The 24,975-nt window shown below is 45.0% G+C and overlaps 7 protein-coding genes across 7 annotated transcripts; 2 read left to right on the forward strand and 5 right to left on the reverse strand.

The window, feature by feature from the left end:
• Positions 1 to 3,936: 3,936 nt before the first annotated feature.
• Positions 3,937 to 9,534, forward strand: N7495_003229 (putative DEAD/DEAH box helicase; the record flags this gene model as incomplete). The annotated part of the gene is made up of 4 exons (XM_057205898.1): positions 3,937 to 3,962; positions 4,026 to 4,701; positions 4,754 to 6,423; positions 6,477 to 9,534. 4 exons carry the CDS (start codon positions 3,937 to 3,939, stop codon positions 9,532 to 9,534), a joined length of 5,430 nt encoding a protein of 1,809 aa, XP_057066505.1.
• A 1,114-nt stretch (positions 9,535 to 10,648) lies between these two features.
• Positions 10,649 to 11,778, reverse strand: N7495_003230 (ATP11 family protein; the record flags this gene model as incomplete). Its single annotated transcript, XM_057205899.1, has 2 exons — positions 10,649 to 11,534; positions 11,603 to 11,778. 2 exons carry the CDS (start codon positions 11,776 to 11,778, stop codon positions 10,649 to 10,651), a joined length of 1,062 nt encoding a protein of 353 aa, XP_057066506.1.
• Positions 11,779 to 14,085: 2,307 nt separating this feature from the next.
• Positions 14,086 to 15,985, reverse strand: N7495_003231 (allantoate permease family MFS transporter; the record flags this gene model as incomplete). The annotated part of the gene is made up of 7 exons (XM_057205900.1): positions 14,086 to 14,137; positions 14,199 to 14,379; positions 14,451 to 14,799; positions 14,853 to 15,272; positions 15,327 to 15,532; positions 15,586 to 15,681; positions 15,742 to 15,985. The coding sequence occupies 7 exons, from the start codon at positions 15,983 to 15,985 to the stop codon at positions 14,086 to 14,088; spliced, it is 1,548 nt and encodes a 515-aa protein (XP_057066507.1).
• Positions 15,986 to 16,661: 676 nt separating this feature from the next.
• pyrG (orotidine-5'-phosphate decarboxylase pyrG) lies at positions 16,662 to 17,559 on the reverse strand (the record flags this gene model as incomplete). Its single annotated transcript, XM_057205901.1, has 2 exons — positions 16,662 to 17,335; positions 17,403 to 17,559. 2 exons carry the CDS (start codon positions 17,557 to 17,559, stop codon positions 16,662 to 16,664), a joined length of 831 nt encoding a protein of 276 aa, XP_057066508.1.
• Positions 17,560 to 17,774: 215 nt separating this feature from the next.
• tma22 (putative RNA binding protein Tma22) lies at positions 17,775 to 18,585 on the forward strand (the record flags this gene model as incomplete). The annotated part of the gene is made up of 4 exons (XM_057205902.1): positions 17,775 to 17,838; positions 17,927 to 17,946; positions 18,024 to 18,111; positions 18,167 to 18,585. 4 exons carry the CDS (start codon positions 17,775 to 17,777, stop codon positions 18,583 to 18,585), a joined length of 591 nt encoding a protein of 196 aa, XP_057066509.1.
• Positions 18,586 to 18,915: 330 nt separating this feature from the next.
• N7495_003234 (nucleobase:cation symporter-2 family protein) lies at positions 18,916 to 20,704 on the reverse strand (the record flags this gene model as incomplete). Its single annotated transcript, XM_057205903.1, has 2 exons — positions 18,916 to 20,390; positions 20,446 to 20,704. The coding sequence occupies 2 exons, from the start codon at positions 20,702 to 20,704 to the stop codon at positions 18,916 to 18,918; spliced, it is 1,734 nt and encodes a 577-aa protein (XP_057066510.1).
• Positions 20,705 to 22,100: 1,396 nt separating this feature from the next.
• On the reverse strand, positions 22,101 to 23,532 carry N7495_003235 (CCDC90 family protein; the record flags this gene model as incomplete). Its single annotated transcript, XM_057205904.1, has 2 exons — positions 22,101 to 22,303; positions 22,356 to 23,532. The coding sequence occupies 2 exons, from the start codon at positions 23,530 to 23,532 to the stop codon at positions 22,101 to 22,103; spliced, it is 1,380 nt and encodes a 459-aa protein (XP_057066511.1).
• Positions 23,533 to 24,975: the final 1,443 nt, after the last annotated feature.

The raw sequence follows: 24,975 nt of genomic DNA on the forward strand, positions 1-24,975 counted from the left end.
AAAAAAAAAAAGGACGGCCCTAGTTGATTTCTAATTCGGAGAGAGCGGGGATAAGAAAGGGAAGTTTCCGAGTGCGTGGAATTAGGGATACCAGTGTCTCCGTGATCCGTTGATAGATCATGGTTCCTTAATATCTATTCAACCTATCCCACACTGTCTTAGTGTGCATCGAATAAATGACTTCAAGACTCCTTCATTATCTTCCCCTCATTTAGAGTCATTCAACCAAGCCAACAAAAGCACATATTGTCATCAGCTACATGCATTTCATATGTACAGTTTCTCTGCAGTAGGTAGTAAGCCCTAGAGCACTAAGAAAGTTCCCAGCGGCAACGTCCGGGCTAGTTCTTATTGAGTAACAGAGAAAAAGCATTTTTCATTAGTCCGGATATGTCGGGGAGCTCCACAGCCCTATAAACCTTGGTTATCGGAGTATAAACGCAGGAAAGAGGGAATAGTGGGCCTTGGTAAGGAATTAGGCTTGGGTAATATACTCCGTTAGGGATGCCAAGTATGGGCGCGATTGAGTCGGCGGGATTCACACGCTAATATGAAGTGCGTGGGCCTAGTCAATTATGCATGATGTGCAATTTAGTGCTCACTAAATTCGGCCCTTCACACTCTATGACGGACGGAACACTTAGTGTTGCGAAACAAGGAAAAATAGCATGATGGAGCTGTTCATATTCCTGCATTTTGCAGATCCCTTCGTATTTCTTTGCTAATATGCAAGTTTGGATTCTCGGAATCGATCCAGGTCTAGCCTGTTCGGTCAGCTGGCCTCGGAGCTCGGCTTCACACTATAGCGAAATCCTAGTCTCGGCATATCACTTTTTGTGCTCCGAGAGTCCGAGCTGCATTGAGGTATCAGGTACATCTTCAAGCTTAGATTGAGGACTAACATAGTGCTCTCAAAATACACTCCAGAAAATGAGTGCCTTGTGAGGAGAAGTCTTTAATACTCTAACTGGTGGGGTTGACACAAGGTTCTTCATAGATATGGGCCCTAGCTTTGATCCTTTAATGCCCTATGCGGAATATGAATTTCTACGGATGTAGTTAATTCCGAGTTCCAGCCCGAAAGTAAGCCCACAAAAGCCTGATCATTTCCACTAGCGATGCAAAAACCTTGGAAGTGTCATGACTACGGTAATGCTACCTATTGGGCGACTATTGATTTTAGCTTCGTAATCACGGGGTACTGTGTTTTACGGTGTACATCATACTCAGCATCTCGCTTCTCTTCGCGTAGCTATGAGTCTTGCAGAACAGACGTCACAACAAGTATGGCATCACGGGCCTCCATGGCACCAAACAGATAATGATCATCTTAATTTAGCGCAAAAAGCGGATAAAGCTTCCTCTCCATAGTTATTCAGTTATCACCTCACTAAGGTTCTTATTGTTCAGCTTAGAGGGCCATGAGCCTGGAAGATCTGTTGATCTATTGATCTCCCATTCTTGAAATGCACATCCAGTTTCGACCTTGAATAGTGGATACACGTCCATGCAGTCTGTATCGAAGCAAAAATCATGCCATGTGTTTCCGAGCTTTGTACTCCTTACAGGAAAACGGACTCAACGAGACAGGATCCCTGGCGGACCGGCGGGTATTGTTCGTTCTAGACGCGATAGCCCGCTCTATTTGCTATTTGTACGTCTTTGTATTGGATGAATAGCGTTCCTGGCCAGCTGGACAAGAGCCACTGATGTAGAGGCTTTAGGAGCTACCGTAACTCCCGTACCGTACCATCTTGGATATTTTTGCATTCCGCTTATTCAGTGTTGAAGATATTCCCGGCCGGGTACAATAGAAGTATTTCGAGATCTTGGCAAAGAACGGGGTGTTCATAGTTCGATAAAGTGGGATTATTGTAGTTAGGTTGTTCTACTCCGTGCCAGTCTACCTATCAAATAGTAACAATTATTTCATTCACCTTTCGTTCTTCCTTTGATTCTTAATCACACGACAAATCAAAATGCCAAGACTGACTGGTAGTCAATGTTCTTTGATTGGTCATGATTCGATCTGCATCCGTGAGCTTCCGCTAGAATGTACACGCACTTGAACACGCACTGATGATTAATCATGCTTATTCTCACTGTCATATGACAATGCTCTTGCATAATTCTTGAATCCATCCGTGGTAGTTCTTGATTTGATTGAGTTGATCTGCTGAAGCTTTATAGAGATATGGCGATTATAAACCATATGATTTGCAGCCTTTCAACCTTAAGTTATGACCTTCGTGTTCCAAGTTGATTTGTTCTTTTCCATCTACATGTGCTGTTAGACACAGCTCATCTCATTTGGCTGCTCACATGGGCACATGTGCATATGCATAGAGCTCCTCCCTACTTGGATAGTGAGGTATTTCGAAACTATACAATATGTCAACCACATCCATGAATACAACCCAAGGATGATCTGTATGCTTTGACTCACCTCCCTTAGAACATTCAAATGTCGGTTTAAATCCGCGGATTATGGCAGCATCCAGATGCCCAGCTGGCCAAGCTCCCTGGCATTAGCGCTATAGCCTCTTTGATCACCTACTATTCAATTATATTGTTACCTAAAATACGTAGGTATATTAATACCAGCGTGTCGGTTCTATGACCAACCTTGGAAGTACTTGCGGCCGACCTACAGAGCCTGAAACACGCCAGGTGTAGCTGTTTCCGAAGTGTCAAGGTTCCAAGGTTAAAGTATTGGAATATGGTCTCATCTAATCCAAGGTTCCAAGTTTCCAAGGTTCTTTAGGTCCTTCCAGTCCTGGAAGGTTCCAACCCCGACTCCAGATTATGCATATTGGAAAGTGTGTATTTTGGAAAAGTTACTCACTCGTAATATTTTAAAAATTTTTATTGGAGATGCTAAATGTGTCCAAAGCAAAGAAGTCGGGATATTCAACGCTGGAGAAAATATCTATTCAAAGCCGACAATTAAAAAGACCTTCTAACCCTTTTTGGGAGCTTTATAGATTGACTAATCAGTCTGGTGCCCTAGGGTACTGAAGGACACCACTAGCTCCACTGATGATGCGCGACAGGCCCACTCGGAACTAGGAGTGCAGATTGCAGACCCAGGGAGGAGATACAAGGGAAACTGCCTACTGAAATAGGCAGGCTGGCTTAGACAGAGGAAAACTGAACTAGAAACAAATGAACTTTGATGCTATGGGAAACCTTTTTTCTTGGGACATGGGGATTGTATTTTTTTAAGAGGAAGCTGCTATCTAATACTGAAGACTTATCACCTGACCCCAGGCGGTGGGTGGTTATGAGGCAGGAATCCTGAGGCCGCTCACAGTTCCTATTCTGCCACACGGAGACGGTTTCCAATTATCGGTGATGCTAGCGATTCTAAGGCTATGTACTGGCGCCCGTTACCAGCTTTTCTGAGCATACATCTAAACATTAGAAGTGAGCTATTTGTTTCTCTGGTTTCTTAAAAATAACCTTGGAATAAGGCTGAAGATAGACCCACATCCCGATATGTCTAAATGTTAAGCCCAGAGTTGAGCCTCCAAAATGCTTATAGGATTGAATCTCGTGTGACACTATTAGAACTTTATATAAACCTGGGATAGACTACATATTCCTGATCAACTACTTCCTTACATATATTTGATATTGAAGTTTAATCGATTTGAGGTTGAATATTGATTTAATATGATTTGTGCGGGGATGTGGGGGTGAAAGTGGATACGTGGAAAATAGGAAGACAAACAATGTTGATGGCAAGCGTAGCTCTATGGATAAGTTTGTTGGTTAGAGATGTTCACGGTCGAACTGAAAGAAATGGTTTGTCGCTTAACCTGTACTTACTTTTTGAACACACGCCTAAAAAGATTTATTGCCATGAAAATTCAGTGAGAGTTTTCATCACTTCCTGCCTTCTTCCAACCTTCCCTCCTCAACAGTCCACCAGCCATGGACCAAACCACTTTACTCAACTGGTAGGCCTTGATTTTTCTTGTTCTATCTGTGATGCCCATATGCTGACGTTGAGATGTACAAAGGTATCAATCACTTTCTACGAAAGTGGTTGACCTCGTTGGTGACCTTGTCGGCGATGAACTTTTCATCATTGACGGAGATTCACTGTTACTGCACTGTTTCTCCAATAAGAAGCTAGATTTTGCCCCAGGATTTCAGCTGCTACATGCAACTTATCTTGTTGAAAAGTTCTTGAGTCAGCTTTACCAGCGAAACTGCCTCTTCGAAATAGTGTTCTTCTCTCAAAATTCTCAACTCTGCCTCCCCTTGGCCACCAAAGCTAATCAATACGACCGGTATTTGCTTGCCAGAGAAGCGATTATACAGCATCTCGAATCGATCTCTTCCCGATCAGCATCAACTCTCACAGTGCGAAGATTCAATACTTTCCAGTCAAAGGCTTTTGATGAACACTTTGTGAGCTCCGGAGCTTCTCTATTCGTGTGTCACGACGGTTCATTCGCGATTGAAAATCATGACAAAAAGTACGAAGAGGATGAAAACACAGATCTTGAAGATGAGAGCAGTGATGAGAGCAATGATGATGAGGACAGCCAAAGTCCGCCCAAGGTTCAGGTGCAGGATAAGACTACGCACGGAACAAGCTTGAGAATCAACAATAGGTTGATGATTCACCATCTATTTACTCATGGATGCAACGTTGCTCTTATCCACAGTGTTGAATTTCGAGATACCAAGGTAAGCCGCTTCCTCGAGGTTGGGTTATCGGACAAGAACTGACAATATGGAGGTTATGGCCATGATCATCCAGGACCATCACAAGAAAAACTTAAGGCTACCCATATCACAGAGTGACGGGAACAATTGCGACTTCGAAAAGTCAAAGTTTGTATCAGTTCAAGATAATAAACTTCTCGAGATGGCGATTTTTTCACAGCCTGATCTGACACAACGTCAATGTCTTACAGCCGTTGCGCTAGCCATGATTCTGAAAACTGCTACCGGAAACCCTGAAAATAAGATCGGTGCTATATCGGTCATTCTACACCTTGGGATCTTGCAAGATGCCAAACTTAAAGAACGAGTCTCAAAACCTGCCACGCCCGTGAACTCTGCATTTTTTGACCTTTTCTTGAAGACTGCTGGAGCGATACTCACATCAACACATTGGAAGAAGACAGTTAATATCCACAACTTACCATGTGACCTGTTTGACCTCGTAGATGGAAGACTTTTCTTCCAAGTGCAGGAGTTGATAACGAGTCTCGGCATCGAAAACACAATTTCACCTGTGACTCTTGTGCCGTTCAACAACCTTGCAAGTGTTGTGGATCACCTGTGTGGTTCTAACCTTCAATATAAACCGAATGAAGAAAATGGGTTCTTCCCGATGAAAAAACCATCTCCCGGAAATATGGTCTCTAATTCTGCAAGCTTCACGACAGTGCTTCCATTCACAAATGAAGTCTTTGAACACCATCTCAAGCCAATTCATCTGGATTTGGATGGGTCTAGTGATCCAGATGAAGATACTAAATTCTCCAACGTCTTCATAGATCAAACCCATTGGCATAATACTAAGCCCCTTGACCAGAAGAAGGCAATTGCTTCGTCGGCATGGGAAAAGAGAAGAGAGTTAAAACGTTTCCAAAGATACATGACCGAGATAAGAAAGTATGCGGAAAGTTTGGTAGGTTCTGCAGGCATGTTCCAAAAGGATACGATCATTGTTGGTTCCTCTTCTTCTGTTGCCAAGGAGAAAAAGCAGTTGGCGCCCAAAAAGAAATCCAAACAGCCCGCGGGGAAACAATCCGTCAAGGACAAAGTCGCAGCCCAAATGGATCTGAAAGCAATGGAGGAAGCAAAAAAACAGATAGGAAAGTGGGTGATGAAACAAAAGGACTTTTCAAAGATTACGGATCTAGTCCCTCGTTTTGTTGCCGTCGATGAGTACTTATCTAGCTTACCCAAAGTCAGTCGCCTCATTTTGGAAGCCGAAATTCTCACATACCTCCTCGATACAATGCTACAAGTCCTCTTGCTCGCGCAAAAGACTGGGAAGCATGCAGAAATTCTTGCTGCAACACATGTCTGGGCCGTTCTATCTCGTCTCCTGAAAGTCAAGCAAGGCATCTGTGCCGATATTGCTAATTTTGTAGAGAATTCATGTCGAGGATTCGGACTGCCAATTGTTCAGCTCAAAATCGATAGCGAGCAGCCGCTATCGTTCAAATTTTCAAAAACACCCTCAGCACAAATGAAGCCTCTAGGACTGGATGCTGTGGAGTTCCAATTCCTGCATGGAGGTCCCTTTATGGAGCGTAGAATGGATTCCATGCCCGACTCTCGAACACCTGATTTTGAACCCGATCTTTGGCAGCGGGAAGTCCTTGATCAGATTGATGCCAAGGAGAGCGCCCTCATCATCGCTCCTACCAGTGCGGGAAAGACGTTCATCTCGTAAGTCTTTTACTCCTCAAGAAATGGTAAGTTAGTATACTAAGTGGCTGCAGATTCTACGCAATGAAACAAGTGCTGAAAGAGGACAATGATGGAATTATTGTGTATGTTGCTCCTACAAAGGCACTTGTCAATCAGATCGCCGCCGAGGTACAAGCTCGATTTTCAAAATCATATCCTGAAAAGATAGTGAAGGCAATGTGGTCCATCCACACCCGGGACCACAGAATAAATGATCCCAGTGGCTGTCAAATTCTCATCACAGTTCCGCACATTCTTCAAATCATGCTACTTGCCCCATCGAATGCCAACTCATGGACTCCTCGAATCAAGCGCATCATCTTTGACGAGGTTCACTGCATTGGCCAGGCTGAAGATGGTGTCGTCTGGGAGCAACTGCTTCTCTTATCGCCATGTCCGATTATTGCTCTTTCAGCTACCATTGGCAATCCAGAAGAGTTTTTTGAGTGGCTGAAACATACTCAAGGCACTAATGGGCATAACTTAAAGATGATTCAGCATCAGCACAGGTACTCCGATTTGCGAAAATATGTTTACCGTCCTCTACAAAGTTTCTCATTCAAAGGGCTTCTCAACACGAGTGGTCTGTCTTGCCTGGGCCTCGATGATGCGAAAGGTATCGAATTCTTGCATCCTGTGCTTACCTTGGTCGATCGCGTGAGAGGAGTGCCAGATGACTTCAGCCTCGAGCCACGCGACTGCTGGACTCTGTGGAAGGCAATGAATAATCTCCAAACGGACGAATTTCCAGTTCCCGACTCCCTAAATCCATCGGTTCTTTTCTCCGGTGTCATTATCCAAAAGACAGATGTTATCGAATGGCAGAAGCCGTTAAAAAATCTGCTCGCGATCTGGATGACCGACATACGATCTCCTTTTGAGAAACTTCTATTCCACCTCAGCCATACTGATCTAGCAAGGCTAGTCGAAAGTAACAATGATCCAAGTGATCCATCCAGGGATTTATCAAGTGATGCATCAAGTGATACACTCCAGTCTGATGAGCCAGAGTATTCCACTCTTCAATTAATTTGCTCTCTTCACGCCCAACGCGCTCTCCCCGCGTTGTTCTTCAATTTCGATCGGAAGAGGTGCGAAGATATTGGCCAACAACTGTTGAGTCAGCTTCAAAAAGCAGAAGACGATTGGAAGGCAACAAGCCCTATCTGGAAGTCCCAACTTTTCAAGTTCGATCATTTTAAGAAAATAGACGAGGCCGCGAAAAAGAGGTCCAGCAAGGCTACCAAGAAAAAAGGAGCCAATGATCAAGAAATGACTCGCGAAGACCAAATTAGGGATTCGGCGTCTGCGGATAGCAATCCTCTTGCGGGCTTTGATCCAAATAGACCACTGGAAAAATACAGTTTCGCCGATCCCAAAAAACTCTCCAAGTCTGAGTTTGCCGAGTACGCTTCGCAGCTGAAACATCGACAAATCAACCAATGGCTCATAGATGCTCTCGAGCGGGGTATCGGTATTCATCATGCAGGTATGAATCGAGGCTATCGTCAAGTTTGCGAAATTCTGTTCCGAAAGGGCTTTCTTCGTGTGGTTATTGCGACAGGCACTTTAGCCCTGGGTATCAATATGCCCTGCAAGACTGTCGTTTTCTCGGGAGACTCGATATATTTGACAGCCCTCAACTTCCGGCAAGCCGCAGGACGAGCAGGTCGTCGTGGATTCGATATGTTGGGAAACGTAATCTTTCAAAATATCCCAATCGTCAAGGTTGAGCGGCTCATTAGCTCGAGACTACCAGATATCAACGGACATTTCCCGATTACCACGAGTCTAGTTCTGAGATTGTTCATTCTACTGCATGGGTCTAAGCAGGCTCCATCAGCTGTCAAGTCTATCAACTCAATCCTCTCGAGTCCTCGTATTTGTCTTGGTGGCGAAGCGACAAAGCACACTGTTTTGCACTATCTCCGCTTTTCAATTGAGTATCTTCGACGAAATAATCTCATTACCATCACAGGTTCTCCGTTGAATTTCTCCGGTTGCGTCTCCCATTTGTACTACACAGAAAGTTCGAGTTTTGCTTTCCACGCCCTTCTGAATTCTGGCTACTTGTACGAGCTTTGCAAAGGCATCGACCGCACGCCGAAACGCACTCTCCGTACGCTTATGCTTGTCATGTCACATGTTTTTGGACGCTATGCCTTGCGTCGTTCCACTTTGGAATCATATCTCGCAGCCAAGAAAAGAGCTTCCTCGGTCGTGTTGCTTCCGCCGTTGCCGAAAAAGGCAGCCAAGGTACTCATTAGCCATAACAACCAGGTCCTTGACATCTACTCGGGATATGTATCTACTTTTATAGAGAAGCATGTGGAAGGTCCTGACCGCTCTCTGCCATTCAGTGGGGCCGAATGTGGCGGAGAGAAATCCGTAATCGAGCTTGGGCTTCCTCAGCAAAAGGAGGCTCTTCCCAGAGTGATTTCTCCTTTCTACGCCCTTTCTGGGCATGTTGATAAGTGGGATACTGTTACTGATCTGTGTGAGACGGTCCGCAGTCAAGTGTGGCTTGAGAAGTCTGCCGTGCCGTATGTGCCTATCACCTCAGAAAGCGATCCGTTGAACGCCTATCTGTATGACTTTTTCAAACACGGGAATGTCCAACAGCTGGAGACGGCCAACGACGTCCGCCGAGGTGATGTCTGGTACCTCCTTAATGACTTCTCAATGATTCTCGCAACCATCGTCACCAGTATGGCAAACATTCTGAATCAACGTGGCAACACAGGAATGGAAATGATCAATGTCAGCGGCGGCGGTGATAACTTTGAGTGTGAAATCGACGACGCAATCTTAGACGACGAAGAAGACAAGGCTAAGACGGCGTCTGCCAAGGCTCGCGATAAGGCCATGGCCCCAGTCCCTGAAAGGAAAACGAAATCAAAGACGATGGAGAACTGGGACGACGAGCTTCTCGAGGACATGGCAAAGGTCTCTCTTAAGGAAAAGGCTAAACGCCTGGAGGAAAGTGAAAAGAAGCAGGAGGAATTCCGCAAGGCTTTGATCGTGGTTTACCGGGCTTTCATGAAACTTAAGGAGGATTTCGATGGCAAGTTCAGAGAGATGTGGGCTTAAGTATGAACTGCCTATTTGCATCCTTTGTGAGCATGTATTTTTAAAGAGAAAAAAAAATTGAAAAAAATTGATATTCTGCGGTGAGCTTTCGAAATGTGTATCTCGGCTATAAAAATCCCTTTTTCAATGATAGAGTATAGCTACGAGCATGTCTGTCATGGATATATCATGACGTGCCGTGTAGTTAGTATTCTACCACATACAACACGCCTGGGCGTGGATGAGCTCGGAATTTGCTACATCAGCCAGGGCTTAACTAAATAATATCTAAATTGTATGTATCTATGGATGTTAAACTTGGATCGCTCTTTTCATATTCAAGGGATACACAGATATAACCTCCACCAGCCTTCCAGCGTTCGACATTTTAACGATGGCGTTGAGGTTTGAGACTCTATAAGCAACCCATTCCAAGTAGTCATATTGTAACGACAGGTGTGGGCACCAAAAGTTCCAAGGCTAGCAAGTTAGGTGATGAATCTGATGATGCAAGCCTCCTTGTTCAGCTGAGATTCAGAAACTGTCTAGGCGCCCTTTCACATCGTATTTGCTGCCTAATATTCCGAAAAAAATATGGCATCAGTCTTCCATGGTGTTAATAATGTACTTCAGATTGAAAGAAGTCATAACCCTTTTGAGTTGAGGTCACTGTTTTCCCCAGTCTTGACTCGACTTCCGGATGGAAAAGCGACCGTCTCTGACATCATTTTCACAGGTTCTCATATTCTATACCCAAGCCTGACCCCAAGCACCCTCATAGAAGATGAAATAGGAAAGCCCCCCTTATTAGAAAAAATGTAAAGCTATCTATGTAACAACAGGGAACAGACTGAAGAGTGAATACCAAGTTTCAAATTCGTGCACATATGGTCGAATGATAAAGCCCATAGTCCAAATGGTCAAGGTTGTCTTGCGGTCTAATATCTCTATCGTGCAATGTACGTAATTTCCAAGGTTCTAATCAAATACCAGGAGACCTTGGGACCGAGCTTGAGAGGACTGCCCAAGGGAAACAAAAATTCTTCAATTTTAGTAACTGGAAAAGTACTATACTATACTAAATCTTACAGCACCATAAACTCTAAGGTATGAGGAGAACCCTTTATAATAGAGTCTACTGGATTCTCTCACTCTCCTCCAACAGCTCCTCAACCTTGAAGTTCTCCGTATCGCCCCGGGTAAACATACGGACGAGCTCACTCTTCCGGCCAGTAGCCTGACCATCAAAGTCATAGAATCTTTGCACACAGCTAACCAGCCACGTAGCCTCCGTGGTAGACACACCGCGGTCTGGCATGACCTGACCATGCATCAAAACCAAGCCCTTCTCATCTGCAAGGTCTAGATAATGTGTGATTGTAGTATGCGGTTGAGCGAAGGAACCGTGCATCTTGAATGCGCCGAGATTTGTGAAGATTATGGTGGAGGTGTGGTTGTTGACTGTTGCACCAGAGGTTGGAGCTGAACCCTCAGCGGCTGGGTGGAAGGCCCACTGCAGGAAGTGGATTTCGGCAGCAGCCTGTCCTGCTAGAGACTCGGCGCTCTGGTCTTCGATGGGCAGTTGGTTCTCGTCTAGCTGCCGGGGGAGCGGGAGGACAAACTGTGGGTTTTGGCGCGCTGCGGACAGGATCCGTTGGTATGTGTCTAGCGGGATTACTGCGGAGATTGACGTCGGGTTGTTTGCGTGTCGGAGACGCCAGAGGGCCTCGATTTCTTTGGCTGGGAGGTCGCGGAACTTGTCGACGTCTATGTATGAGCTTAACGGCTTGATGGGGCTGGAGCTACCGGAAACTTCGCGGGCAGCCTTGGCGACGGGAGATGGTGTCGGTGGTTGCGGAGGATGGAATGCAGGAGCTGTTCCTTTAATGCTCGATTCGATTACAGGAGCACTTGTAGGAGCACTTGGCTCGGGCGTGGCTATGGTGGATGCTTTGCGACGGAGGTCTTCGATCTTGTCGCTGTAGGCTTCCTTGAGTGATTCGACTGAATCATGACCCTCTCTAAAGAAGACGAGGAACTCGTCAGCTAAGTTTCATCTAGAACTTTTCTAATTACAGGTAAAGCTCACTGTTTTGCCTTTTGATCAAGTTTCGCCCGGTACTTGTCCATGATATACTTGGGGTCATGGTGAGAAGCAAGAAAGCGAACATCGTGCACCTGCGCCCAGCGCCGTTGCTGGTGTCGCAAGAGGTGTGACTGGCCCCGTAAGAGAGATTGGATTCCCTGGAGTCGGATTGAAGCCATATTGACAATGTGGCAGAAGTGTTAAAGGTAGTTATCCGAGAAGTCGGAGTCGCAAATAATATGGATTATATAATCGCGGGCCGACCTCGGGATGTTCCGAGAGCCAGTTGAGTTACATAACCGGCCCTTTTCATAAATTACCATTTTATTACGGACCCGCGCTAACGCGGGTCCCGCACCCAAATGAAAATATTTCAACTTTCCGACCTTCCATTACTAAATCAGTAACCACCATGCCTCTCAATAATAAGGACCACGAAACCCAAATTCTTGAAGCTGTCAGCGCGTTTAGCAGTGGAGTTTACCCTACAATCTCTGCAACCGCGCGAGCTTTTGGCGTTGATTATCAACGCCTTCGAAGACGCATCCAGGGGGGAAAATCATTATTTGAGAGACCACCAAATGGGCGTAGGCTTGATGAAGACCAGGAGAATGGTCTGAAGAACTGGATTGATTATCGTGATTCAATTGGGATGCCTCCAACGATTAAGCAACTTTATACTGCTGCTCAGAATATCTTGTTGGCTCTAAATCCTGATGCGAAGCCTTTAAGCCAATATTGGGTTCAACGGTTTCTAAAACGAAACCCTGCCTATAGAAAGAGACTCCAAAAAGCTCTTGATAGTGAACGCCAACAAACCTTTGATAAATCAACGATTCAAGGCTAGTTTACAAGCTATGAAAAGCTGATTGAAGATACTGGTATTAAAGCCTCTGATATTTATAACTTTGAGGAGACTAGATTCCAAATTGGGGTTGGAAAAGACCAATGGATCATTACGCAAGAGCCCCGGAAAAAGATTATCTCAGGGACGAACACAAATCGAGAATCTATTATTGTGGTTGAAGCTATCTTAACTGATGGTTTTAGTATTCCACCAATGGTTATCCTTACCGCAAAACAACTTCTCTTACGCTAGTTTAATAACCTAAATGATGATGATATATTTAAGCTATCTACTTCAGCCTTTAGATGGTAGTGTATTCAATATCTATAGACATTAGCATTTGGAAGTAATCGAAGACGTAACAGAATCTAGAATAACCAACATACTAAAGATGATTTCTTGGCTGCACTTTATTTTATTCAGAGTTAGTATCAATTGACACACCTACTACTATGCAACAAGAGGTTCTGATCTCTATCAAACAAGTATTGAAGGGATGTCATAATTGATACCAGCCATCAATGGATGAGACCAGAACCTGAGCCCTTAGCTTTCAAATATATGGATCAGTCGTAAGGTCTTTGGCTTTAGCTTTCGTTTACGTACTAAATCTTTCTATAGAAACCCATCTTCTTCCCAAAATTGTTTCGAGAGGACTACTTTGAAGGATAGAAGTCTGAATATCATCAAAAACTCTTACTTTCAGATGTTGCATTTTTGAATGACGCCTGGAAAATATATTCATTGAATGGGAAAGACCAGTGGGCATGAACTCGCAGTGGATAGTGGGCTAATATGAACACGTCAGTACCTATCTAGGTAATAGCAAAACAACTTAACGGCCGAAGAAGAGCTTTACCCTGGCCTTCATTTTAGACCAAACCCTCCGGAACAGAGAGATAATACCCATCACTGGAGCTGGCTTATACTCGGGCAATGGCCATGGAAAAGAGAAGTAAACGTTATGATTGCGATCAGGGTCTATGTTTCTTATATCCTCTGTTGTTCGGATGTCCGAATATGAAACCCGAAATGGAATCGGTGTCCGGGTATCGGGTGTTGTATGTGATGGAGTCCGCGGCCTTTGTGGGAGGGGTTTTCTCTTTGGAAATTTCTTGTAAGCTTTTCTGACCATTTTAATCAAGTTATGGTGAGCAATCCTTGGAGTATATGAAAGATTGACTTAGAGGTTCGCCATTGGTTTTATATAACAGAAAACACGCATTCGATATATGTTAAATTCTTTGTTCTAATGTTCTAAATACGGCTTCATTGTCTGTGTGGGTAGCGTTAAGGTCTCAATGCCCGAGAAGAAGAGGAGGATTCAACACGTCCTTGACAGGTTAAGATGGGATGAAAATAGAATGCCCATAATAGGTCAGCTTTGAAGGGCATTCATAATTCTTTGCGACTAAATAAGGATTTGGAAAGACATGAACAAAGGCTGCTTTTTTTCTTTCATCTAATCAGCTTTCCTACTTTGATTCGAAAAATTGGTATGGAGAAAGCATATGCTAGAGGTTGCCTTAGAACTGGCCAGCCTTACCAGCATTTGAATATCAAGGTTTCATAGTAGTATAAAAGTACTATTCCTTGTCCATTCAACTATATAAGTTGTGATATACGCGAATAGTAAGAATTATAGTGCATACATAAAATCAGGATTCTCACGATCAGTGAGGTCGAGAAATCTGTAAAACGGATCAGCAAATACTAAAGAATTAACTAGAAGTTGGAATTTTACAAACTTACTCTTGATTCTCCAGTCTCATGTATTCAGGTTGCGCTTGAAGGAGCAACTTGCGCTTATTCTCCTTCTGGTACCACCAGAAGATAAAGATCAGAATGCAAATACTGGCCGCCAGGCAAACAATAATGACAATCTCGGCAGGGATGTAACGGGGAGCATCCTTTGGACGAAAGGTTTGTGGGCCTGAGAACTCAGTTAGCTATATGGCACATGTCATACTTTTGTGTTCAGCATCAAGTTTCGACGTAACTCACCAATGATGTTTCCAACACAATACCCGATCAAGTAAATTGCAGCCACGGTCGTCTTCTTCGTATATCCAGCAACATTGGACGAGATCATAGCCAAAAGGGCGACAAAGCCAGTTGCATTAGCCCCGGTCATATAGAAGCCGATAAGTCGACCGACATTGTTCGATTGAGGCAAAGCCACAATCAAGATCATTCCCACAAGACCAGATACCAGACCTCCCAAACTGCTGAGGATACGATGGCCTGTGATGTGGCCTACATATCCATTCAACAAGAGTGAGATCACTTCCACTGCACCACTGGGCACACCCAAAATCAAGCTCTTCTGATTACTAAATCCAAAGCTAGTAATCTGAAGGAAACTTGTCAACAAATGATCAGTGAAAAAAATGTAGAAATACATACCAATTGACTAAAGAAGTTGCTAATACCACCATTGGGAATATCCGCAATAATAGCATAGAAGAAGAAAGCCCAAGTCATCGGGTCCAGAAGAGCCTCTTTGACCTGATAAATTTTGAAGTGCTTATTTCCGATTCCCTGCTGGTTGCTGCGTACGCGAACAACAGCCAATACACGATCTTCTTTGTTCAGCCATCGTGCATTCAGTTGGCTATCTGGCACAATCCATAAAAAGGTAAATCCTAACACAATGGTCAGCAGCCCTGTTACAAGGAATACAATCTTCCATGGCTCGATCGTCGTTCCGTATCTTGTGGTTCCGACGGCGATTCCGTAGGCGACGAAGCCGCCGAAAATCTGGCCTACGCCATTGAAGCTGAACCAAATATTGACGCGGCTGCCCTGTTCTTTCTTTGTGTACCACTGCATTGTCTTGTTAGTTCATATGCTAGAGTCAGATTGTCACTGATAAAATACCTGCGAAGTCATCAAGGCAAAGCCTGGTGTCACAGCAGATTCTAATACACCGAGGAAAAAGCGAATGGCAATTGCGCCAGAGTAGTTATTCACAGCTGCAAAGCAACTGAGGACAATACCCCACATTACAATACAGAAACCTGAGTACTTTCCGAGTGGCAACCTCTGTAGTAGGCGGTTGGTTGGGTATTCCCATGCAAGATATCCTATAAAGTAATCAGTCGAAAGTCAAGCATCATTACAGAACAGATAGAGATACCAAAGTAAAATAAGCTTCCTAGCCATTGATAATCGTCTTTGACCAGGTTAAGATCCTTTTTAATGCCCATAACACTTGCGTATGACAGGGTTGTTTCTGGAATGAGGTCAGTAGCACGAAACAAGATGAAAGAACCGTTTGAGGCTGGTTTCATACTATCGAGAAAATTCATGCCGTAGACGCAGCACATGATCGGCATCATATGCCAGTCGATTGTCCTTAGAAGGCGGCGATTTGTCGACTCGTCAAGCTCGATTGTTTCGCCATTGATGTTCTCAAAGGCGTTCATGGCCTCGTCGACATCATGCGCATGTTTCTCGATATTTGGATCGGCGCTCATTACTTTATAATCTATATCCACGGCTGAAGAGGCACCAACGGTCTTCTCTTCGTCTGCCATGATATGCTATAATATCCCGTTGTAACAAGGGGTGACCAGAATGTGGCGGATTGAAAGTGGCTTGTACAAAGTAGGCCAAAATTAATGAGAAACTATTTGTCAACTGGGGTGACACAACCGTAAATAGTGAAATATCGGCTTTCTACTCCGCATTTGCTTAGTGGGTTCAGGTGTTATCTCAACTGACAGTACAATTCCCTCCGACCACGCTGTGGGTCATAACATGATAAGCCCATGATGATCTACTGTTGATGATGTTGTTCGGAGGTTATTGCACGTTCATTGGTCGTTATGAGAGGGGTAGGGTTTGGAGAAGGTACTTTGGTGAGAATCTAGATATCGGAACTGCAGATCAATTTTCGATACCAAACTACATCTGACTCTTCCTCTTATCAGCCCCTCCTGATACTTCTGGGAGAATCGCTCCGAGATATCGGATGCGGTAGTTCATGTATGTCGCCATTCTTGTCTTATCTATCTCGTATGATGAGGTTTGATCTTATCAAATACTTACTTAAAACTAGTCATTACGGAATGAAGAATTCCAAAAGAAGTATATCTGCGGTGATAGCAATTTATACTCGCTTAGGCATAGTATTTACACGGGAACTGTCGGAGCCTGTCCGACATGTCTGATGCATGCAATGTGAATTTTGGATATATCTTCATTCTATACTTATTGACTGGCGCCTACACGTGCCAGATACGCTTCCCAGCCTTGCTGCTGGTATTGCTTGGCAGCCTCGACGGGGTCAGCACAGGCATAAATACCACGTCCAGCAATGATAAAGTCGGCACCGCGGCCGATAGCGGACTGCGGAGTCTGATACTGCTGTCCGAGCTTGTCGCCCTTGGAAGAAAGGTTCACACCAGTGGTGAAGACAACGAAGTCCTCGTTCTCAGCCGCGCTGACTGATGAGGGGACTTCGTTTAGTGACCGGGTCGACACAAAACCAAGCACAAAGTTCGGATATTTCCGCGCGTAGTCGACCGATGCGGAAGTGTAGGGACCCGTAGCCAATGAGCCCTTAGAGGTCATCTCGGCCAGAATCAACATACCTCGATCGCCGTGGGGGAAGTCACTGGCCTTGGTTGTTTCGGCAAGGGCCTGAACGATGCCCTCGCCTGGAAGAACGGCACAGTTGATGATATCAGCCCACTCTGAGATACGAAGAGCACCGCCGTGGTACTGCTTCTGGACCGTGTTGCCAATGTCGACGAACTTGCGGTCTTCGAATATGAGGAAGTTGTGCTTCTCAGCCAGCGCAGTCAAGCCATTGATGGTCTCGGGGCCGAAGTCAGGCAGGATATCGATGTGGGTCTTGATCACGGCGATGTAGGGACCGAGTCCTAAGATAATTAGGCGGCATGAGTCTCTTATTTGTGCTGGATGTCGGAGTAGCGTGTAGTCACTCACGATCGGCCAGTTCGAGAAGTTCCTTAGTAGTGGTGACATCGGCGGAAACAGTCACATTGCTCTTCTTGGCCTCGGCGACCTGGAAAAGTTTGCGGGCCAGAGGGTTAGGGTGGCTGCTGGCGCGAGCACCGTAAGTCAGTTTGGACTTGGACGACATCGTAGATTATGGTTGAATAAATTAAAGAAATCGATCTGTTTTACTTTCGTGGAACTTTTTTGGTGCGCCACAGTTTGGCACCAGCCACAATCCCCGCGGTGGCTGGTGTTGAAATTACCTCTCCTCTCCGACTCCCCGCGCAGCACTCGAGACCAACAAAGCGCGGGTTGGAACCAATTTTACCGCTTTCACCGTTATTTTCCACTCGGAATAATATGGCTGAAGTAGCGGATCAAGGCCCGATCGAGCCCCAGGCTCGGCATGTCGTGTATTGTGGTGGTAAGTTTTCATGTTCCATTTTAATAGGCTCTTCGAAGAGCTCTTTTGAGTGTATGCAATTGTTGCTGACAGCTTCTTTATAATATAGTGTGCACCTTGCCTCCAGAAGTATGTATCTCAGAAGAACCAAATCTCGATGCCCGCACTCAGGCGAAAGATCTATGCCTTTGACTAACACGGAGCAGTACTGCGAGTTTGGCGGAACCGCAAAGAAATGCGAGGAATGGTTGAAGGATGAATACGATGAGATTTGGGACCGTCTCTACTCTGACGGTAAGTTAGCAACCTCCCTTTAAAAAACTACAAAAGCTAATCACTTCTTACACAGATGTGTTGAACGCAAACATGGCCAGTCTCTCAGTATCTGCCCAGGAACGCGCAGCCAAGGACGCAGCAAAGAAGGAGGCTAAAGCAGCTCAGAACGAGGCTCGGGATGCCGAGCGCAAGGCCGCTTCGAAGATCATCATCAAGCGAGTTGAGCGCAACAAGCGCAAGCACGTTACCGTCATCAGCGGCCTGGAAGTATTTGGGCTCGAGAATAAGAAGCTCGCTAAAGAATTGGGCAAGAAGTTTGCGACTGGATCTTCGATGACCCGGTCACCGGCTGGTACCGAAGAAATCACTGTGCAAGGTGATGTCAGCGAGGAAGTTGAAGATTGGTTGTTGGAGGTGTATGGCAAGCAAGTGCCTGCTGCCAATATCGAGTTGGTGGAGGACAAGAAGAAGAAGGCAGCACCAACTGCCTAGGGATCTCTAACTTTGAACGAAGAAAATGAACCATTAAAGGAGAGGATTTTATCCCATGAACAATAATAAACTCTCTGAGTATTGAATGAAGCATATGTGAGACTGAGAGAAATTACAAATACCAGATTTCATAGATCGTTCAAGTATCAGAATCGGTCTCCTGATATCACATCTTCCAATTTTGGGGAGCGTTCCTCAAGTATCCAAGTGGTATATAGACCATGTCATATGTTGAAAGCCGAAATGTAATATTCATGAATATAGGTATCAAGTAAAAGATCTAATGACGCTAAAGAAAACAATGGTTTTGGAATCCCGAAAGGGATCTTTCTAATTAACTCCCTCTGTCTTTCCAGATGGAGTAGGCAAAGTAGCAGTCTGCTGAACCCTCTCAATATCACCTGCCTCACTCCCCTCGTAAATATCGGGAAGCTCATCCAACTCATCAGGAATAATAAGATTAAGAACAACACCCAGCAGTGCACAGACAGCGAATCCATTAGTCATGACCAGGTCAACAGCATCCAGCAATCCAATAAGCGAATGGTTGTTGCCGTCATATGTGAAGAAATTACTCCACCAAGAAGGCAAAAGGGTAATACCCATTCCAAGCGAGAAGCTAGCAGTAAGAACAAAGCGGTTGCGACGAGTGAAGTCGATTGTAGAGATGATGCGGATACCAGAGATGGCGACGCTGCTGAAGAGGAAGCTGGTCATACCGCCTAGCACGGCGCTGGGGATTGCGATGATGGCAGCGGCGAACTTGGAAAAAACACCCATAACGACAAGGAAAAAACAGCAACAGTAGCCTGCGTTGCGGTTTGCGCAGCGTGTCAGGGCGATGACGCCGTTGTTTTGCGCGAAGACGGACATCGGGCTGATTGTCATTAGGCCGGCTATGACGCCGATGAGACCGTTGCCGAGAATACCGCCTTGAATTCTGGAGTCGAATGTCGCTCCCTCGACCTGCAGTCTTGAGACATCGCATGTGGCGGTGATGTCACCCATGGACTCCATCATGATAACGATGTACAGGGCCATTAGCGGCAGGATGAGCGGTGGGTAGACATGCAATGGGAAAGTGTGGACCCAGGCGAAAGAAGCAACGGGTGCTGATTCGACACCTGATGATTCGAAGTAGTTGCATGCCGCAGCGACAATTGATCCAACCAGCAGTCCCACGATAACGGCGCAGCTCTTCAGGATTGGCGGGCCAAATCGCTCACATAGGATGATTGTCACGAAGACAAGGAAACCTAAGCCGATAAACTGGGGACTACCCCATGGCAAAGCGTGCGGTGCAGACGAATCGGGACACAATGCTCCTGAGCTCATACAGCCTGAGCCACCGGCCCAGTCCTCCATAGCAGATTGAGTGAGCGAAGCACCGATCAAAAGCACAGTAGGACCAGTGACGAGCGGAGGGAAGATGCGACGGAGAGCTTTACTGCTCATAAAGGAGAGACCGATCTCAAGCAGAGCACAAAGACACGAAGTTCCGAGGAGAGCTCCGTAGCCCTTTGGGCAGGGAAGTCTGTTTCCACTAGCGTCGAGGGGGCAATAGCCCGATTTATACATCTGACTAAAAGCAGAGGTTGCAACGGTGATTGTGGAGAAAGATGTGCCAACGACGGAAAGCAGACCGGTTCCAATATAATACTTTGTTCCTTTGATGTGGAATCTGTACATTTGGACCGCGCTCAGCAGGCCAGATACTATCAGGGAAGTCGATACAAGGTATTGATGGAGGTCTTCTGAGAGGTTAACACCTTCAGATCCACCTAGAATGAGTGGTGGTGAAATCACTTGTTCAAGTCAGCATTTATATTCGTATACCTAGGTACAGTATCCATGACTTACCGCCAGCCAACATTGCAAGTGCATGTTGCAAGCCCAGGATAAATGCTAATAGGATTGGCATGCTATCATTCAAGCCGAAGAAAGGTGCCACTTTGCGGGCTTGCTTGGTGAAAGGTAGCCTCGGAGTGAAAAGGTATGCATAGTCATAGTCGCCGATGAGACCTTCTTTGGTCGTCCATTTATTCTTGATGCGTCGAAGTTGATCTGTGAGAGTACGTTTCGGCCTATAATCAGGGCCAATTTGATCAGGACCGTCCATGGTTGAGTTCCAAGGTTGTGATGCTGTAAGGAAGTCCGAACTACACTAATGACAGAGTAGGAGGTTGACGACCATATATAGTTAAAGAATCTTTTAAAAAAGCAAGGAAGAGATACGAAGAAGGATCAAGCTAAAAAGGCAGGCTAACAAGATAAGATCAATTAGATGGTGATTTGGTTAAGTTCCAGAGCTTCGCCACTAATATTCACATTACCATAGCAGATCGAGTAAGTCCCGTAACAAAATGAATCATGTTGCATCCCATTAGCTATCTTATCTCAGTGGGCCTCGGCCAGTCAACCAATAAGCATCTAACTATTCACATAAGAGCCGAAAGAAGGAGATAAGCGTACCAGAAACATTTAGCCGAACTTTTCTACGACATTTATACTTTCTGATTGGTTGAATTGGGTGTTTGTGTAGGAGAGCTCGGGTTGACTATCGCCACAGGATTGTGACTTTGGCGGAGATGCCCGTCAAACGTGGAAGGCGCCGATGCCTTCTTCGGATGTGGAGTCCTCCATGCCGGGGAACGGAGTATGGAGTATAGGTGGACACAAGTATAGAATCCTTGAACCCCATATGAGGGGACCAAAGGACCTATATTCTCATAGATATCGAGATCTGAAGACTGAATCTTGACTAGTGAGTGGTACGATGTCCAATGGCAACACTAGCAGTTTTGATATTTACAGAGCAGTCAGTTTTTCCAAGCGCCTCCGATTTCGGTGATGTTCTGTCAACGACAATATATAAGTATTCCACCCAAAATCGGGGAGATCGATAATTAGGTAATGGTTATCCATCACGTGATATAATGCGGGGTAATACAGAAGAAGAATAGATTTAGTAATGTGTTTCTTAAAGAGCTGAAGGGTTTTGAATTCAATCTCAGCTTCATTGCAACCAATGAAGATCCAGCAGATCTCGGAGTAGTTTAATCAGTCTGGCCAGTGGCCAAGCATCAGCTTCGTTACTAGCACGCAAAGTGCGCTATTAGCATGAAGTTGAAGGACTCTACTAAGACGGCAACACTTAATCAGTATGATCCACACTGTAGCGAATGTCTTCTGGAAGGATCATCTTGAGTTTTGCAGGAGGTCAATTCCACATAAACGACCAAAAGAGCATATATTCTTTGGTATATACTTTAGCCCATTGTCCTTTCCATGTTTGATTTTGGGACAAGTTTGTCTATCTTCATGGATATTAAATGACTCGGGTGTGGCAGGCAAGAGTATCTTTGGCATTGAAAAAGCCCATGTGTATTTGAAGTGGTATTGAAGAAGGGTATCAGGATCTATTTTGAAAATTACAACCCATCCGCTAAGGATAGTACATGACACAGAGTGAGAATGAGGTGTGAGATAGAGAATGAAGTTAGATGAGATCAACATCAGCCAAGACTTTCACCAAGATGAGCATGTTCTTCGTGTAAATGTGGCCTGGTATCTTGGATCCCAGGCCCAGGATGGTGAACAACCCGAGTTTCAGTGACGAGTTCTTTAACAGCGGGCATTTTAAGATCTTCCTTGGCGGTCTTGGGAGATGGTTTCTCTTTGTGAGTGGATGCGACCTTGAGGAATACGATGATCATAACTTTGAAATCGTTAGTGGAATCAACGAACAGGGTCGGAAATATAATACTTACATGCACAACTTGCAATGGCTAGCGCAGCTCGCCTTGTGAGGATCCATCGTAGTCCTTCGATCTCGCTCTTGCTGTCACTGTTGAGGGATACAGTGATCTTGTAGTTCAATTCCTGCACTGATGTGTCTATAATGCGCTGTTGTTCGCGCGTGGACATCTTGTGGTCATTGAACATGGCCTTTATGTCATCCTTCATGGCAGCAGAATCCTGATTGAGGCGCTGCGAGAGAATATCCGTCTCATGTTCTAATTGGCCCCGTGAAGCACGCTGTCTTTGAATCTCCGAGTCACGGGCCGTCCGTAGCGACTGTTGGAGTTCTGAACATGCCGCTTTAAACAGATAAGACTCGTTCTCGTGATCAGACTTAGAAGTCAAGCTTTGCTTGGCAAAGTTGAGATTATCATATAGGATGCCCCGAACAGCTTTCATGATTGTGATAGATTGTTCTTCGGTAAAACCACCCTTTTCTAGATCGAGGACAAGAGAGTACGTATCAAAATGGTGCACATATGGAGTAGGTGACATTTGTGATAGTTTAGGATTTGGTGAATCACTTGAGGCCAGGCCGGTCGAAGGGGAAGGCATATGGTAAACTTGTTCGAAATCTTTTGAGCTGGTGTGTTGAGAGGTTCTGGCAATGCCCTCTCCCGGTTCTCTGGGCGTGGATGGACGGTTATTTTCGGTACTATCGCTCTCCGCAGTTTGCTCCGTAGACTCTTCCGGCTTAGTCGAGGAATTGTTCACCGAATTGGCAGCTGCTTGTTCCGATAGAGATGCAGCAGCAGCATCATCAATTTGATGATCCTGATCTAATTCAGACTTTGACTCAGGCGATTTCGGTTGTGTTTCCGCTTGAGCTTCCAGTTGGGGTTCCGACTGCGATTCCTCCGATGGGGAAGTTTCCCAAGTTATATTTTCTACCTCTTCATCTGTTGGAGCCCCATCTGGTATTTCGTTGGACGTGTTTTTTGTTGAGTTCTTGTGCGAAGTTACGTTTCGTTCGACAGCTGGCCCATAACGGCGGTGGTATGCTTGTTGCCCAAGTTGTCGGCTTGTATGTAGGTAAAAGCGATTGCGCGGGCTCGTTGGAGAAATATGACGACGATGTATTAGCCTATATGCCCTTAACACACGTGAGAGATTCGGATAGAGGAGTTGGAGCCTAGGTGCAGTCATGCTTGGGAGTTGGAGGGGAAAAAGACATTTCCCGCCGGTGAACTTGCCAGTGACGTTTACGGATCGATCCCCGCGGAAAGGGCGATTTGATTATGTCAGCGAACCCTCCATGACTTTACTAGCTCTCTGATTGGCAGACTGTCAAGCATAAATTAAAGGAAATTGGTTAGAGAATTTCATAGCGGAAGTGCGAGTTTAGTTGGTTTCTCATGGCTGGATACTTGGGCACGGCTCTAGAACTACAGTGCATATTTTGTGTGAATTCTGTCGCGCACAGGTTTGGGGATCAGCCTTATGGAATCGGGAAATCTGACCGAGTGTGATTCTGCTTATTCACCAAGAACTAACTAATACAAGCCAAACTAAAATAGGATCGGGCCCTTGACATCTTCTCCCAGTCACGGGGTTTCACGGGGTTATCACCAAATTCGTTATCAGAATGCAGCTGGCAGTAAGTTGCTCATCTGAAGGATCTGGCAGCTCTAGGTAGATCCCACGCTTTCTCAGCTCTGGAATAACAAATTCAATCAGGTCTTCAAAGATACCAGTAGACATGTGCATGGGTTGGGTATGGGTATGAATTTCGACCCATACCCACACCATGCACATGTCTAGATGGTTCAGGTATACAACGATGAAGGGGAAGCTGAAATTTCGACGTAATCACCCTATCTAGGTTCCTAGGTATCATAAAGGCTTATTATATCTATGACGAATCCTCAGGACTCTATATTAGTGGAATATTGTTTAAGCTGACGTATTTGTGACTTAGTTATCTGGTATGGGAAGTGTAAAGTGCCGACTTTTCATTCTTCAACTGATTTACTAGCGACTCCATTCTCAATATCCTCACTAGAAATCATCCCTTGCTTTAATATGGCTTTGAGTTTTCGACCCTGTATGAAGTCTCTAATAAGAGAAACTATCAAGAGACTCTCGAAGGTATAAAAGCGGTAGTCCGGACATTTATCTGCATTACAGAATAAAGGGCAGCCGTATTCGAAAAACAGAAAGAAAAGAACCAAATAAGGGATCGTTTTAACGAAGTATCTGTAAGCCAGTATATATTAGCTAGGCTGACATTCAAAAATAAACGAAGATTAATGGCCATACATTATACAAGTTTTCAAGAGCCAAATAGTTGTAGGAGTATCCGACTCATTGGCTGATGTATGTAGCGGAGCGGCAGCATAAGATGGGAATTTTGAGTCCGTATCGATCCAGAGTATTTCAGAAATGGACGGGAGAACTAATTCCAAGGTTCCAAGTAGATATACAAAGTAATTCGACTGAAATTCCCAGCGAATAAGGGCCTGAGATCATGAAGCGGCTTATGCTTAATTTAAAGGGTGGTGGTCAAGAAGATAAACAAAATTTTATAAGCAACTTATCTATGCCGTGCGTCTTCTACCACTAGTACATCTACGTTGGTCACTATTGGTT

The sequence above is a fragment of the Penicillium taxi genome (assembly GCF_028828555.1).
Source record: "Penicillium taxi strain IBT 34144 chromosome Unknown utg000002l_segment0_segment0, whole genome shotgun sequence".
Classification (NCBI taxonomy): domain Eukaryota; kingdom Fungi; phylum Ascomycota; class Eurotiomycetes; order Eurotiales; family Aspergillaceae; genus Penicillium; species Penicillium taxi.